Raw genomic sequence first — 14,193 nt, 5'->3', positions numbered from 1 at the left:
GCACAGATTCTGTGTATTAAACAATTATTTGTGACTGTATATCGTTCTCAATTTTGAAAAGACGTTTAGTTCACACTTAATTGATTTTTTTATTTTTTGTCTGGAGTCCTGTGTGTATATTTTGCAAATTAGTACATGTAGTTAGGAATGGAACGATTACTGGTTTGATGATAAACCATGATAAAATTCCCCACAGTTAGTATTACCATTTCATGTTTTAATTATGATTAAAACCATATTCGATTACCACGATAAATAAATACCATCCAGCATGAAGCAAAGTTTAAAGGGTTAGTGACTCGCAGAAAGATTCTCTGCCGATCCATCAGTCAATATTGTGTGATCATATTTCCACACATTACGGTGACGATAAACAGCTGTGTTCGGTCTCATAATGGATTTATGCATCAATTTATTGCATACAATATCTGCATTAGGTCACAGTAGAGTGAGTTTTGAGCAAAAACATTGTGTATTAATCTCATACTGTCACCATGAATTGTCTAGCAGTATTTACTGAACTGTTGTGTAAAATCACATTTAAACTCATGATATTCAGAACAAAATCATCACTCGTGTAATACTGCTCTCCTTGCTCGTGTGATATCGCGTGATATAAATATGAGACAGAAAATCATACAGGGGCATTTTTATTGCACCAATATCTTGAATTTTAGGGCATAACTGCATTTATGGATCATATTTGTCAACAGGCAACTATATGAAATGTAAGATGATGTGCAGGTCTAGGGGCGGGGCCATTAAATATTTAATTAAATAATTATTACATTTTATATTGTTTAATATTGAATGTTTTATTTAATAATGAAATATTTTAATCTCGTTAGGTAACGCGTTAAAGCCTAATTATAACATATACTATTTTATACCATTTCAATTCCATTTGAACTATTTGTGAACAGTATTGTATTTTAAAATATGCACACATGCACGCATATGGCAAATAAGATTCTGGTCACATTCAGTTATGCATTACATGAATCACAAAAATTATAGCATATTTTCAATTCAAAATTGTCAACAGGCAACTATATGAAATGTAAGATGATGTGCAGGTCTAGGGGCGGGGCCATTAAATATTTAATTAAATAATTATTACATTTTATATTGTTTAATATTGAATGTTTTATTTAATAATGAAATATTTTAATCTCGTTAGGTAACGCGTTAAAGCCTAATTATAACATATACTATTTTATACCATTTCAATTCCATTTGAACTATTTGTGAACAGTATTGTATTTTAAAATATGCACACATGCACGCATATGCCAAATAAGATTCTGGTCACATTCAGTTATGCATTACATGAATCACAAAAATGATAGCATATTTTCAATTCAAAATTGTGAAGCCCAGAGCATCAAGAATATCAACGATTGGGGGACAGTTTGTCCTTAACAGCTATATTAGTAGTTATGGCACTGATGTGTTCAGTTGCTGCATGCCGATAAAATATAATTACCATCTCAGTCAAAAAGCCTTTATCATTTAGTTTTGAACATCTTCATACAGATGTACTTTAATAAGCAAAAAGTTACACTTTCATTTGTAAAAGTTGCTGCCTCCTTTCGCCATCTCTCATTGCAGTATTGGAAATAATCTGTTGGCAAGCATACACCAAGTGTGCACTTGAAATCAGAGTGCATTGTGGGTCTCAATAAGTGAATGAATGCAGGGAATGACGTTGAGCTCTCTGAAGAGTTCTGTTGATTTACATTAAATCCATGGGTTCTCTGTTTATCATCTTAATCTCACATCATCGTAAGCTCTCTGTATTATGGCATTGTTGCAGTCTAATAAATATTTTTCCTTTTGTTCTTTGTGCAGCGGATGCCAGTCACAGGCTCAATCTCTTCTACCTTGCTAACGATGTCATTCAGAACTGCAAAAGGAAGAACGCTATCATTTACCGAACCACCTTCGCTGAGGTGCTGCCTGACGCCGCCCTGCTGGTCAAGTTAGTGAATCACATGCATGTTTGTGCAGGAGTGTGATTGGTACTGAAGCAGTGACATTCTGGGCTGACTCTCTGTTTGTTTGTAGGGATCCTAAAGTGTGTAATCTCTTCTACCTTGCTAACGATGTCATTCAGAACTGCAAAAGGAAGAACGCTATCATTTACCGAACCACCTTCGCTGAGGTGCTGCCTGACGCCGCCCTGCTGGTCAAGTTAGTGAATCACATGCATGTTTGTGCAGGAGTGTGATTGGTACTGAAGCAGTGACATTCTGGGCTGACTCTCTGTGTGTTTGTAGGGATGCTAAAGTGTGTAAGTCAGTGGACAGGATCTTCAGTATTTGGCAGGAGAGGAACGTTTATCCTGAGGAGCTGATCTCTGAGCTGAAGGCCAGTCTGCAGAAGAAAGAGAAGAAGGAGAAAGTGAAAGAGAAACAGCCTTCTCCTGGTCAGTTTCTGAGCTTCCAGTATTTGTCATTGTTGCAAATGATTAAAATCACCTTATAAAATGAAAATGAGCGTTCACGTTGTTTATAAATGTATTATTTACTTCAGGGGTTTTCGAAGTGTGGGGCGTGGCTCACCAGGGGGCGCCAGAGCACGCAAAAAAAAAAGTATTAGTTAATAATTCATAATTTCAATCAATACATTATAGCGGAAATAACACTTCAAAAAGAGAAAAGAAGATTTTGAACAAGAGACATCATGTTTCCGCTCCTCGGCTGAACTGTGTGAGTCATTGAAACACAAATTTAGCTGCAGCCAAAGTGATGTTGTGCGACCCACAAGTGGGTTGAGACTCACAGTTTGAAAACCCCTGCATTAAGTGACCAAGTGTAAATATATATATATATATATATATTTCTAAAAAATTACTTTACTTTTTTTCCATTTCTGCAGCCCCAGACAACCCCAAAACTGCTCTGAAGTCTAAAATTGTTGCAGAGTTTGTAGTAAGTCATGATCGTCTTTAGATTTAATTGAACTATTGTTATTACACTAATAATTACTGTATTTTCTCTTTGTCAGCCGCATGATTTTGTAGAGTGGTTAATGTCTTACAAGAACTCTCTGGACGAGAGTGATTTAAGAGAGAAGCAGCTTGCTGCTCTCAGAGTAGACGTCTGCAGCACCGAGGCCCTCAAAAGGTTCAAAGGTAATGTAATATTTACCAAAAACAGCACTATATAACTGCTTGGAGACAAGCTTTTCAAACTCTCTCTCTCAACTTACATCCATAGATAAAGCAGGAGGGAATAAGTTCTCGGAGGACTTTGAGGAGGGAAGCACAAAGCTGCAGGAATTTGTGACGTTCCTGGAGGGCCAGATAAAAGCAGGACCCCCGCTGCTGGAGGCGCTGGGAAACGCAGACATCTTTTACCAGATGCAATACAAAGAGGTCAAAATTGTTGCCAATGTGAGTCGACTCTGATGTCTTGATGCTAGATTTATTCACGTTTGCTAAAAAGATTTGTGAACATACTTTAAAGATGATTTTCTCAATATTTAGATTTTTTTGCACCCTCAGATTCCAGAACAAACCATACATCAATGGAAAGCGTATTTATTTTATATTTATGTATATGCATAAATCTCAATTTCAAAAAATTGACCTTTATGACTGGTTTTGTGGTCCAGGGTCACATATGCCAATGATAACAGTAAAGAGAAAATAATGATCCAGCTGCATGTCTTACTTCATATGATTAACCGCTCACGAGTGACGCGCTCTGTGAAGGACCAGAAGTAGAATATATCAGAATATATCGCTAGGTTTCATTCATACAGAATTTTTGCTTTTGTGTTGACAAAGATGTGACACGAGCAGTGGAATAGAAAAAAAAAATGCAAGCACATGGGGGTTGAACTACTTCTTTTAACTTGAGCGCCGTGTTTTTAGACTGGCCTTTCATGCATGAGACGCTGCAAGAGACGCGAGCGCAACAATCAAACATGTCCTGTTTGGAAAAGCAGCGCAATCGAATAAAAACCTGTAAAGAACTACTGCTGTATGTCTGATATTTCATGTTTGCATCATGGTGACGGACTGAAAGCTGCTGTTCATTGTTGTTACAGAACATTTGTGACCCTGAAGCACAAAACCAGTCATAAGGGTCAATATTTTTGAAATTGAGATTTATACATCATCTGAAAGCTGAATAGATACAACTATTTGAAAATCTGGAATCTGAGGGTGCAAAAAAAATCAAGATATTGAAAAAATCGCCTTTAAAATTGTTCAAATTAAGTTCTTAGCAATGCATATTACTAATCAAAAATTAAGTTTTGATATACTTACAGTAGGAAATTTACAAAATATCTTCATGGAAAATTATCATTACTTGATATCCTAATGATTTTTGACATAAGAGAAAAATCTATAATTTTGACCCATACAATGTATTGTTGGCTATTGCTACAAATATACCCCAGCGATACCCCATATTATTTCTGAACATATAATATGTATAAGAAAACTCTGTACAAGATGTAGTTGTAGTTCATGTATCTTTTTTGCAAAGATATTTAACAAGTGATTTGTTTATTTACTTCCATGTTGACAACTTCATGTGTGCTGCACTTGGAATAGAACTAGAGGGTTAATAGAGAAAAAGTTACTTAAATCATGTTGTGGTTACATTTTCAAGTTGACTAGTTAAAAATCGAGAATCGGTAAAACGTTCTGAAAAAATTTAAATTTACATTTTTTGCCATATTGCCCAGCTCTATCATGTATCCTCATATTGTGCTCCCTTAGGCGTATAAAGCTTTTGCCAATCGCGTCAGTAGCCTGAAGCGTAAGCTGGACGCTCTGAAGGCCACATTGCCCAGTCTGGATGACTCTCCCATCCCTTCCCCCTCTGAGGACGCCCCGTCTCCCACCGGCTCAGAGTCGCCCTTCCATAGCATGAGCTCCAGGAGCGGATTGGGTAGTGGGGATGGAAACGGAGGGAGAGGTTTGGATCAACAGAAGGACAACAGAGACACAGAGGACATGGACATGTCTGAGGAAGAGGAAACGACGGCAAATGCTGGAAACGTTGGTAAGAGAAAGCAGAGATGAGGGGAAATTTAGACGAGTCAAAAATGTAACGTTGAACTGACATAGGTGTTCTTTGTCCTCCAGTTGATGAGAGAACAGAGAAGGCAAGTCTTCCATCTGTGTCCAAGATTACAAATGCTACAGCTACAAAAAGCTCTCAGATCACTGCTTCTAAACCATCCCAGATTTTAGCAACTCCGACAAACACGGTGGCTGTGTCATCGACCAATCAAACGCCTCCAGCAAACACCACACCTATTACGACCACACCTGTACCTGCCCCTGTCGTTAGCCCCTCCCCCCTACAGGTGAACTTGGCCAATGTGGATCTGGGCAAGATCAGCTCCATTCTGAGCTCGCTCTCCAATGCAATGAAGACCACCGGTGAGTTTTCCATTTGTAGAGCACAACAGACAGGTTCTGAAGAAAAATATACCAGTCAAATATAATGTTGTTTTTATGTTTAGAATGATAAGTATAACTTTCTCATTCCTTGCCGATGTTCACCTTACTGTATTAGTGGGCATATACTACAACCCAAGGCCACTGAATGAGTTTGAGAGGAGTTTGCTCATAAGAGCATTTTCTTCTTTCTCAATACCCAGGCGTTAGTCCTGTGTCCCGTCTTTCCCCTGGCACACCTACTACACCATCCAGCCATGCCTCCTCCTCCAAAGCCCCTCCTTTGACCCCTGGCAGCATTCCCTCATCAAATCCTCTGGCTAGCATCTTGTCTAAAGTGGATTTCTCCCCCGGGAACATCCTGAATGTTCTCACAAAAACACAGACTCACAGCCCCAACCTGCAGGGTAGGACACATTACTTGTACACTACTGATTTCTAGGGATGTAACGATTCACTCAACTCGCGATTCGATTCACGATTTGATTTTCTCACCGTTTTTTTTTTAACACAATGAGATTGAAGACATTATACAGTCACAGCCCCAACCTGCAGGGTAGGACACATTACTTGTACACTACTGATTTCTAGGGATGTAACGATTCACTCAACTCGCGATTCGATTCACGATTCGATTTTCTCACCATTTTTTTTTAACACAATGAGATTGAAGACATTATACAGTAAATGAGAAGGTGTCCTTTCATGAGACTATTGCTGCACGTTTCTTTGTGAAATTGAAATATAACAAAACTAAATTGAAATTTTAAAACAAACCCCAAATCAAATAAGCAAGTTACACAAAAGAAATCTCTTCATATGAACAAACTAAGGCTTTGTCTGTGCTCTTTCCATTTAAAATGAGAAGCCACCAGTGCATTTTAATCATCATCCAAACAAAGATGCAGCATGAGCAGTTTTTAATCTAAATTAGACCGTATAATTTCGAAATTTGAAGCAAAAACAGAATGGTCTGACTTTAGTTTTGTGAAACTATACTACATAAAACATATCTGAATGTAACCGCAGACAAGCTGAATGAGACGCAGATTCACTCTCTGCCAGCAGGTGGCGCTTATGAACAGCAGTGATACAGTGTTTACTTGATTACCGCTGTAAACAAAGCAGAGCTGCGCTTATGAACACTATTTTAATACGCATCGTTCAGAAGCAAGATGAAAAGAAAATGCCACGTAAACTTTTCTAAAGACAGTCAGTTCCTATATAAACTCCTACTCCAATTATATTGCAATTTGTTTGCCATTTTCAACCGGTTCGCGGCTAATTGTTACATTCTTATTGATTTCTGAACTGTTTGTGACTTGTAAGTAGATATGCTAACTATCTCTTTCCTTCCAGTAACTGTTCCTTCACTTCTCCACCTTATAGCACTTGCTTTTATTTTCTTTGATGTAAAATTCTTATGCTGTTGAGGAGTTACAGATTACCGGGTTTTTTTTGGGGGGGGTTATTCTTTCACTTTGTGTGCAAAGCCAGTGGATTTCAACTTTTATTTCCTGAGTGATTAAATTATTGACAAAGATGTAATGCTGGGCAACCATAATGGCTTGTAGTGATTAAAAAAAATATAGCTACTTGTATCAACCTTCACCAAGATGTGAAGATTTAGGCTCACACTGCGTACAGTATAAGCTAACCAAGTATTAAAGGCATAACTACTCAGTAGTGCTTTTCAAGAGTTCCTTTGTGGGGTTTTTTTTCTTGATAGAGTTCTTACATGTGTTCTGATTAATAAAAGCGTTGTGACAAGAAATATTATTGAAAGGAAGGAGACTTTTCTTTACAGGTGGTCTCATACTTTGTTCAAGAACAAATGTACCTGGATTATTTTCTGTCATTTTGTTTTTACTTAACAGCAATTCTGTTCTCTCCTGTAAGTCTTCTAACTCCAGGATGTCCAACACGTTTACAGGAATGCGCAGAGCTTGAATACACCGCTCTGAATACTATGTCCAAATGATAGTTGAGGAAAGAATTAGTTTGGTTTCATTACTTTCGGTTTTCCATTGTATCTGTTAATCTTTAAAGTCAGTTCTTCGTCTCTAGGATGTAAGATAATGACAATGAATTGTGTTCTACACAAGCCACACTTTCATGCATTGCATTTTCAGAATGTGATGTCACATGCATTGTTCGTAAAACGAAAGCAAACAGTACATCTTTTCACAACAATGTCGATGCACTGCTTTTCATCAAAATGTCTGACTATTTAAATGTGAATATAACATGTACATCGTTGTAGTTCTCATGCATTGTGTAAACGGTTGAAATCGTTCTTCAAGTGCTGACATATTGAATATTTGAGGAGTGTGGTTTGGTGTTTTCATTTGCATTCATTGCAAGGAGTATTTCAGCGAGCCCACACATTTATATATAACAATATTTGTGATGGCAGCCTTGTTGCACATCAGCATGTTATGCACAAACAATGAAACTTCGAATGCATAAATGCAGTGAGTCTTCAGCTGTGACAGAAAAGTGAAATTGTAAATCGCTTCTTCAGTTAAATCAGCTTCTATACGTTTTATACCAGCTGCACCACCACAGATTTACTTCTCAATCTTGCTGTAAAATCTGGTCTCATTCAGTCATATCAAAGGTACAGATAGCTGTCTGGGTGAACAAGTTAATTAAACTAGTATACTGTACTATTCTCAAAAAAACTAATCCTTGTAGTGCCTAATTGTTCTGCAACAACCTTCAGACGTTCCTCACAACAGCTGCCATAATGACTTCTCTCAGAAGTCCAATCAGGTTTCTTTGCAAACACAGAGTTTGTTCTCTATTGATTATTGCAGACTTGAGTTTTGTGGCCCTACAGTAATGATATTGATGATTGATGGTACGCTCTGTATTAAGAAACTAAACAAACAGCACATTTAAACTTTTTTATTTTGCATTTATATTCCTGACTCTTACAAAGATTCGAGACAACATGGAATGGACTAATAATATCTCCACACCGTGACTTTTTAACAGTATATTGTGTTGTTACAGTGGATTCTCATTCATTTAAATGGAATGTGTCAGACGTCTGCACACACATCCAGCTAAACATCATCAGATTAGATGACATGTCCGATTGTTTTAATTGTGACATCCCTAATGATCACTGATATTGTATGTGCAACCAAACATTATCGCAGTATTGTATAGAATATTTAATAATGTCACTGATGATGATCAATGATTACTTGATTGTGTGTTCATATCTGAAACATTGTGCACTTGTTGAATTTGGCTTAGTTTTGTAAGCTTCATATGGCAGTGAATGCTTATTAATTTCCCCCAATGTTAGCCTTTTCAGTGACCATGCAAATATAAAACACTCGCTTTACATTCGAGTTTATACAGTCTTTGCACTGAACCCAAGCCGTTGAAAGCTAATATTGAAGGAATGTGGTTTAATATAATACAAACAGACACCAACATCAGATTTAGTTGCTTGGAGCTGAGATGGAGCTTATTGAAATTGAAATTTAAGTGTTACCTTTTTGCTGTACTCTGCATAGCAATCCTATTTTTTCAACGCTCTGAAAGTTTTTCGCTTATCTATAATTGCTTACATCAACAATGTCCCTATAAAGGCTCCCTCGGGAGACAGCACCCACTAGTGCACTAGTTTGTTAATTATCCACTTATAAAATTGTGATTATATCTTATCCGTTTTGCATTTCGTCTCTAGGGTCCTGTAGAAATATCAGGGTGGTGTTGTGAGTGCATGTAGATTTTTATTTATGTATTTTATCTCGTACAAAGACGCATCAGATCAGGCAGAAGTGATGGAGCAGAAGAGTTTAACTTGAGCTTGTTTCTCTAAATATATCATGTTGCTTTGGTTCGAAATAGATGTAGTTTTCCGCGCATAAACCTCCACTGTTGTCTATTTTCTCAGTACTCCATAGAATCCGTTTAGTTGAATGTGGCGTGCGTTTAGCTGTCGGGAAATGTATTTACGTGCGCACTGAGTGGACGCTCGTGACGCACGCCAGGCTTTGCTTCTCATTGGTTGTTTCTCACGCAGAGCCCGCCCTCCTTCGAATTCCTTCGGCGAATCAGGTTTCTTGCTCTGTGACGATGCGATAGTTCCGGAAAAATGGCGGCCCGCTGAGAGAGGGCAACATGTAATGTTTGTAGGAGAAACGATGAAGCCGTAGCTTTGAGTTTGGGGTGTAAAATGCTCTGGAGGTGCCCCGTCTGTCAGGCGGCAGTGCGGGAGGTGTGCAGGGCTGTGTGTGTTGTTATGTGACACACTGACATCTCAACGGGACTCGTTTTAGTGTAGCTTTGAGAATGGGCTTAACATAGCATGTAAGTGTGTTCTTGTATAAAGTGAAAGTTTTCGATATAGATTCTTGGACATTTTGAATTAGAACTTTGTATTATTTGTGCATGCATGCATGCATTTTGTTTATGCATTGTTTTTGGGTGTATGTATTTAAAAAAATTATATATATATTTTTTTTCATTTATTTTGGTTACCGCTGTAAACAAAGCAGAGCTGCGCTTATGAACACTATTTTAATACGCATCGTTCAGAAGCAAGATGAAAAGAAAATGCCACGTAAACTTTTCTAAAGACAGTCAGTTCCTATATAAACTCCTACTCCAATTATATTGCAATTTGTTTGCCATTTTCAACCGGTTCGCGGCTAATTGTTACATTCTTATTGATTTCTGAACTGTTTGTCAAGATGGAAGATGGGGGAAACCTGTTTGAACCAGAAGTTATTTTGATACTTATTAAATCTCTATCTTGCAGGTTTGTCTTCTCTCCTTTCATCAGCTCGTTCAGGCGCTCTCACCACTCCAGACCCTGTTCCGTCTTCATCTGCCTCTTCTTCATCTTCAGCTGTCACCACAGCTGCAACAACCTCCACAACAACAACCCCAACAACTCAGAAGGCCCTAAAGCCCACAGGCAACAATTTCAAGCGAGAGTCTGAGCGAGAGAAAGGGAGAGAGTGGGAGAAGGTAAAAGAGAGGGAAAGAGAAAAAGAAAGGGAACGAGTTAAAGAGAGAAAGAAAGAAAGTGAGACCGAGGCTGTGGTAGTGCCCAGCCTGGAGTCTAAGATCAACAGTTTCCTCCAGGGAAATCCTGGTTTCAGTGCTCTCGGACTTGGCTTGGATGAGGTGGGCAGCAATAGCCCTCTCCTCGTCGGTGGGGATAACCTGGATGGCACCCCTGTCCGAGATGAGAGCGGAAGCACACCCACCCAAGATGAAATTATGGACTCGCCCCATGTACTCGGTGCACCCCAGAGTGCAGGTCTGTCTGGAGGTCATAACCTTTCACCTACAGCCTATCACAGTGACCCCTGGGATGCCGTGATCACTCCACGAGAGGCTCTGGGAGAAAACGAGCGGAAAGACCGGGATTACCGCACACCACCACCCTCACGACTTGCCACCTTTAGCCCAAGTGCGACTAAACCGGTCAAGGCCATGACTAAAACCAAAGAGGAAGAAGGGTTGAAGAGAAAAGTACCGGGTTTGAATGTTCCATCAGCTGCCATAGTGCAGGATCAGAAGATAAAGGCAAAGATGGACGGAGATGGAGAGAAAAATGCATCCTCCCGAAAGCCAAGTGTAGGATCCGACAATGGGACGAAAGACAAGGAAAGGAAAGCTTCAGCTGGCAATGGAGACCACTACCATCGCATTGAGACTCTTGTTTCTTCATCCTCCAGTGAGGGAGCACCAATCGAAACCCTTGATTATGGCAACCGCATCCAAACTGTGGAAAGCATCCGCGTGGTTGGGAGAGTCCTGAGAAGAGGGAGCAGTGCGGGTTCTAGAGTGGGCGGGGCCTGGTATGAAGAGGAGGAGTTTATGGAAGCCCCGCCTCCACATCACCCTGCTAGTCGTAGCCATGAGAGTTCTGAGGAGTTGGGATTGGTCCCTCCTCTTCCGCTTCCTCTTCCTCACCCTCCTCCTCTTCCTGCTCACCTTCCGCCCCCTTTGCAGTATCCACCGCCACCCTATCCAAACGAAGACCCCATACGACCTTCTCATGGCATTCCTCAGCACCATCCTCCCCCTCCGTTTTTTCCCTCTTCCATTCCTCCCATCCCTCAAACCCCTCCTCCTTCCAGAGACTTCCCCCTTTCCTCAAACTCCACCGTTATGGTTGGTGGTGTCCTTGTACCTATAGACCGAGTCCTACCCTATCCACCTGCCAAATTCCATCCTGATGGAGCGGGGCATGGAGGTAGCGGTGGTAGTGCCCCTCCCAGAGGCGGCAAACCCCAACTCCCTTCCTTGTTAGGAGATCCCCCTCGCCCAGGCACGGTGAAAGAGCAGTTCGTCTTGCGCCACAACCCACCTCTTCACCGTCCTGGCACCCCGGGAGTTCCTCCACCCCTCCTGGGCAGAATTCGAGAAGGCCCCAGTCCCACACCACCATCACCCTCTACCCCAACCACACCTACTCCTTCATCCCCAGCTGGGGAACCCCATCCTCATTTGTCTGTCCCCAACCGCCTACTCCTCCACACCCCAAATCAGAGACCCCGCCGCCCTTCCTCCCCTCTGCCCCTCCTCCAATTCCCAAACCAGCATCACGCGCGTCGTTCCCCACAGTTTCCCAGAGGTTCCTTGCCCCTTAACCGTGAACCCCTTCTACCTGGGACAAAGCGTCCTGCTGCTGGTTTCGGCAGTGGGCCTTTCAACCCACCCAAAAGACCGTTTCTCCCCCCTCGATATTAGCATCTCAGAATGCTCTCTGTACAACGTGAAATAGGAAGTGTAGCAAGTTGCATCACCTGCTAATCTCAACGTGAGAGTTATACCGCATGTAAAAATACACATGCACCGACACGCCCTGCCCCATGTTACAGCACTACTCTTCTCAGTGAAAGAAGTTTTCAGATACCCTAAAGATGAACTAGGAGGAGGAGAATGTGGAGATCCAGAAACATCCATGGAATATGAAAGAAGGCAAAAGGTGGTTATCCTGTTCGATTGCTGTAATATGAGAGAGAGTGTGTGTGTGTGTGTGTGTGTGTGTGTGTGTGGTCTATGGATGACTTGTAAGTAGATATGCTAACTATCTCTTTCCTTCCAGTAACTGTTCCTTCACTTCTCCACCTTATAGCACTTGCTTTTCTTTTCAGATATTCTCTTGTAAATTAAAAAGTAATGCGTTACTTTACTAGTTACTTGAAAAAAGTAATCTGATTACGTAACTCGCGTTACTTGTAATGCGTTACCCCCAACACTGTTTATTATGCTTGACATTTGTTCATTGCTAAAGGTGCGAAAAGGTCTCTATGACGACTAGTGTACTAGTGAGGATTAAAAGTCTGAGACCACATTAAAAAATCAAGTTCAAAATGTGTTCGGATTAATTTTAGGATTTTTGCAGAAAGAAAAAAAAACATGTAATTCAAAGTAATGTTATTCTGTGTAATGAACAAGAAATGTGACTGATCTTCCACTGAAGCTTCAGTGCTGCTTTCATTCAAGCAAAAGACACCCAAAACCTGATGTATTCTCATATTAATATTCATTTTAGTTCAACTCATATTCATATTCTGATAGGTAATTTGTTATGAAATAAATGCAGAACACACACATTTGTGACCCTCACTGTATATTCCTATGTAAAGTCTGATATAATTCTGCCATTGATATCAAGAGAACTATTAATTTAGTTCTCTGACCTTGAAGTATTACTTTAACACAGGCTATTTTATATATTTGTTTCTAGAGGCAGGTGTAACCATCTGTGATTAAATGCGACTGGAGAAGCACAAAGCATGGAGAGAGGATCTGATCATCCGATTGGCTGACGGCAGGACGGTCAAAGGTCAGCTGGTGTGACCTCGCCGTTACAGATGGCCCAGAGTGAACGGTAAATATAAGCCTCAAACCTCATGACTTGCTATGAACCATACTTTAGGCCAGTGGTTTTAAACTTTTTTGACTTGAAGGTCTCACAATGATACAATTTTCAAAGCCTATATATATATATATATAATATATACACTATATACACTACCGGTTAAAAGTTTGGGATCAGAACGATTTTTAATGTTTTTACAGGAGGTTCTTCTGCTCATCAAGGCTGCATTTATTTGATCAAAAATACAGGAAAAAATGTAATATTGTGAAATGTTATTATGTTGTGTTTTTCTATTTTAATATACATTAAACTGTAATTTATTTCTGTGATGTGCAGCTGAATTTTCAGCATCATTACTCCAGTCTTCAGTGTCACATGATCTTCAGAAATCATTCTAATATGCTGATTTATTATTAGAATTATCAACAGTTGTGCTGCCAAATATGTTTTTGGAACCTGTGATACTTTTTTTCAGGATTCTTTGATGAATAAAAAGTTAAAAAGAAGAGCAAATATTTTTTTGGAACCTGTGATACTTTTTTTCAGGATTCTTTGATGAATAAAAAGTTAAAAAGAAGAGCATGTATTCAAAATATAAATATTTTCTAACAATATGCACTACAGTTCAAAAGTTTGGCGTCAGTAAATTTGTATTCTTTCTTTTTTTGAAAGAAATTAAAACTTTTATTCAGCAAGGATGTGTTAAATTGATAAGAAGTGATAGCAAAGATTTATATTGTTAGAAAAGATTGATATTTTGAATAAATGCTGTTCTTTTTAACTTTTTAATCATCAAAGAATCCTGAAAAAAGTATCGCAGTTTCCAACAAAATATTGTGCAGCACAACTGTTGATAATTCTAATAATACAGCAGCATATTAGAATGATTTCTGAAGGATCA

General features: G+C 39.5%; 1 protein-coding gene across 5 annotated transcripts in view; it reads left to right on the top strand.

Moving 5' to 3' along the window:
• The first annotated feature begins 1,733 nt into the window (after positions 1-1,733).
• The window catches only part of LOC107689168 (regulation of nuclear pre-mRNA domain-containing protein 2-like), a 25,050-nt gene continuing 12,590 nt past the window's right edge, over positions 1,734-14,193 (top strand). For 4 of the 5 annotated variants that reach the window (XR_001634307.1, XR_001634308.1, XR_001634306.1 and 1 more), the window contains exons 1-10: positions 1,734-1,981; positions 2,280-2,428; positions 2,881-2,933; positions 3,010-3,136; positions 3,222-3,397; positions 4,739-5,024; positions 5,108-5,407; positions 5,629-5,832; positions 10,209-12,392; positions 13,158-13,301. Coding sequence is in view for 1 of the 5 variants with exons in the window: in XM_016487091.1 (XP_016342577.1) it covers positions 1,749-1,981; positions 2,280-2,428; positions 2,881-2,933; positions 3,010-3,136; positions 3,222-3,397; positions 4,739-5,024; positions 5,108-5,407; positions 5,629-5,832; positions 10,209-12,154 (3,474 nt within the window). In the remaining 4 variants the exon portion in view is untranslated. Of the gene's footprint in view, positions 1,982-2,279; positions 2,429-2,880; positions 2,934-3,009; positions 3,137-3,221; positions 3,398-4,738; positions 5,025-5,107; positions 5,408-5,628; positions 5,833-10,208; positions 12,544-13,157; positions 13,302-14,193 lie in introns of those variants that run through there. The other variant, XM_016487091.1, reaches the window with a different exon arrangement.

Source organism: Sinocyclocheilus anshuiensis, unplaced genomic scaffold, assembly GCF_001515605.1.
Source record: "Sinocyclocheilus anshuiensis isolate Anshui unplaced genomic scaffold, SAMN03320099.WGS_v1.1 scaffold737, whole genome shotgun sequence".
Classification (NCBI taxonomy): domain Eukaryota; kingdom Metazoa; phylum Chordata; class Actinopteri; order Cypriniformes; family Cyprinidae; genus Sinocyclocheilus; species Sinocyclocheilus anshuiensis.
Note: the sequence above shows the minus strand (reverse complement) of the source record. Positions and strands in the feature narration are given on the sequence as shown.